Source organism: Mandrillus leucophaeus, unplaced genomic scaffold (assembly GCF_000951045.1).
Source record: "Mandrillus leucophaeus isolate KB7577 unplaced genomic scaffold, Mleu.le_1.0 Scaffold258, whole genome shotgun sequence".
Classification (NCBI taxonomy): domain Eukaryota; kingdom Metazoa; phylum Chordata; class Mammalia; order Primates; family Cercopithecidae; genus Mandrillus; species Mandrillus leucophaeus.
This window is the reverse complement of record NW_012102676.1, coordinates 3,304,294-3,307,299: the sequence shown is the minus strand read 5'-3', so window position 1 is coordinate 3,307,299 and position 3,006 is coordinate 3,304,294. Positions and strand designations below refer to the sequence as shown.

The window sequence follows — 3,006 nt, the reverse complement described above, 5'->3', positions numbered from 1 at the left end:
AAAAAAAAAAAAAAAAAAAAAAAAAAAAAAAACGAAGAAAATCATGCCCGCGTGACCTTAAGAAGAGTTCAAAGAGATTAAATATTCAACAATAAGAAAAGCTGAAAAGAGGTCAAATAAGAAAAGTAGTAAAAAATTACCTCTAGGTGGTTCATTTTACCCTGACAATTGCTATAGTAATGGAATTGTTACCAATTACTTTAGATGTAAAATATCAACAAGTTTAATTCTTTCACTCAGACAACGTGGTTAGCTTTTAGAAAGAAGAATTCAACTGCTCACAGGCAGGGAAATGTTGGAATATGACCATTCTCTTCCCAGACTTTAATCAAGAAGGGGAGGACTTGTGTGAGCCATCCTCTGCTGGGAGTGTTTCTAAGGGTGTCTAATTAAGTTCTATATATTTGCTGAGTAAGTTTCTTGAAAGCCTATGTCAAATACCTGCATTTAGACATCAAATAGCATTATACAGTCTTCTTCTTGGATCAAAAATAAAGCTAATAGAACAGCGGTTATCAGGGACTGAGGGCAGAGAAATGGGAGTTATTGTTTTACAGGTACAGAACTTCAGCTTGGGATATAAAAAAGTTCTGAAGTTGAATAGTGGTGAAGGTTGTACAACAATGTGAATGTACTTAATGCCACTGACCTACAAACTTAAAAATAGTTAAAATGGTAAATTTTATTGTACGTAGATTTTACCACAGTGATTTCTTTATAACCAAGCTGAGCTAAAACATGTAACATGTTAAAGAATCTGGACAAAACCTTGCACAACCCTCTACGCCTGAGAAATTTAATATACCAAACATAAATGCTGAAAATATTGCCCACAAACATCTGTTACTTGAAGTAATGCAGGTATTTGTATTAGATTTATGATATAAAGGTGTGAACATATGGGTTTCATAAGCTGTAAGACATCAAGCATCTCTTGTTACTACCGATATTGCCTCCTCTCATACTATCAATGATCTGAAAAAATAAAACAAATTTAGATGTCACCAACAGAATAAAAATGCATTAGGCCAGTTTCATAAATAAGATGGCATTTATACCCTTTTCCTTACTATTTGCTCCTTTGGTCAGTAGCGGCAGTTAGCTGGTAGAATGGCAAATTATAAACATCAGCAGTAAACCCCGAGGCAACCACGTTTGTACAGGCAAAATGCTCACTCTGCAATTAAGGGACAGTGAGTATTCCATGAATAACTCCTCATGCATTCTCTGACAGACCTGGGAGCAAGGCTCAGGGAAAGGAGCATGGAAGGAGGAACCCTGAGAGAAGCCAATGGCTGTTTCTATTTGTGCTACTGCAACCAGGAAGCAGAAAATTTCAGGTTAAAAATTAAATAAAAGCAGATGACAATTCATGAATTTAAAATACTACAATAAGCCAATGAATGTTTGCTCCAGAATCTTTTATAAATTATACAATAACTAATCTCAAGTAGTTTTTAACTCTATCTCCCATCAACATCCAGGCATTTCTCTATAAGCATATTGGCAAACTGGAAGTAAACATGTGCATGTTCATGGATCACACCCTATTTCCTCCCAAAGATATTTACCGATACGAAGAACAAGACCATCTTTCAATCAACTCAGTTTTCCTTGCCTACTATTTGGAGTTCTCTTCCAATATACAGAATTCAGGGATTCTGCTCAAAATAGAGTTTCTGCTGATGTCACAACCTGACAAATCAAATCACCTTATGGCTGTAAGTTAAAAAGGCGCTTGTACAATGTAAGACAAGACACTGGACGTGAAAACCAACCAAAGAGAAAGAAGGAAAGAAGGAAACCAGAAAGACAGAAAAATACAAGAGATGAGTCATACTATACTTACAACTTTCAGCCTGATAGTCTGGTACAAACTGCTCATCATTGTCAGGTACCTGAGCTGAAGAAGAAAAAGAAAATTAAAAAAAAAAAAATTAAGAGAAAAACTGCCAAAAGCATAAGGAATGTCAAGTAAAATCTGTCAAGTAAGATCTTCTTAGGCTGAGATCAAATCTATGATTATTTGCCAATGAGCTCCTATTTAAAATCGTATTGACAACACTACTTAGGAGGGGAAATGAAAGGGGATCATTGATGTCAACTAGGAACCATATATATGTCAGAAATAGGACTATAGCAGGTGTATTCCCTCTGAATTTCACCTGCCAGATGGAAATAAAAGAGATGCAAAATAAAGAAAGCTACAGAATTTCCATTTCCTACAGTTTTTTTTTTTTCCAAGAATGGAGCAAAAGCTATTTCACACTGCCAGTGTGTAAGCAGCCCATTTAAATTAACCACACAATTATTTTAAGTGATGTGCAGTTATCACACACATCCCTCTGCTTTTTTAGAAACGTCTGCTGGTATATTCTCTGTCCTGCAAAATACACCATATTTTAAAATGCTTGCCCTGAATTTTGCCAGAGTATGCTACAAAGATTTTTAAAGGGAAGAATGATTTGGTTCATATATAATAAAGTATTATATTTCAAAGACTATATTCATATTAATAAAATAATAAACAATAACACAAATGTCATCTTTTCATTCAAAATATTTTCCTGGCAACTACTAGGCATTAACAAAAAGAATATCACTATTTCGTCAGTCCTAATGTCAAAAGACTTTCCTATTTTTAGTAAAGGAAAAATACTGAATAGCAAGGACTTCATACATTTGGCAGCAATCAAAACACAAGTGCATTTTTCACTTCAAAAACGTTTTCATCACAGTTAATTTAGACATCGAAGTAACCTATTCCAAACTGAATATTAATAATAAGCTTTCACAAACACACAAAAATACACACACACCCCCAAAAAATAGAAGTTAGGTTACTTTTAATTTGATAAAAATATAATGAATTATCATCCTAATTAACTTTAGCTGCGATTTGATTAGCTAGTATTACTTTATTAGTGTTACGTAATACTGAAACTTTTTTATCCAGCCAAGTCATATTTAAATAGATGTTAATTAACTTGTCAAAATGAGCCTATT

At 33.8% G+C, this 3,006-nt stretch overlaps 1 protein-coding gene across 5 annotated transcripts in view; it reads right to left on the bottom strand.

Moving 5' to 3' along the window:
* ETV1 (ets variant 1) overlaps positions 1 to 3,006 on the bottom strand; it is a 122,379-nt gene that overhangs the window by 96,025 nt on the left and 23,348 nt on the right. For 4 of the 5 annotated variants that reach the window (XM_011983957.1, XM_011983956.1, XM_011983958.1 and 1 more), the window contains one exon: positions 1,850 to 1,903. The exons of the other annotated variant lie outside the window; for it this stretch is intronic. In XM_011983957.1, coding sequence (XP_011839347.1) covers positions 1,850 to 1,903 — 54 coding nt within the window. The remainder of the gene's footprint in view (positions 1 to 1,849; positions 1,904 to 3,006) is intronic. 5 annotated transcript variants of the gene reach the window in all.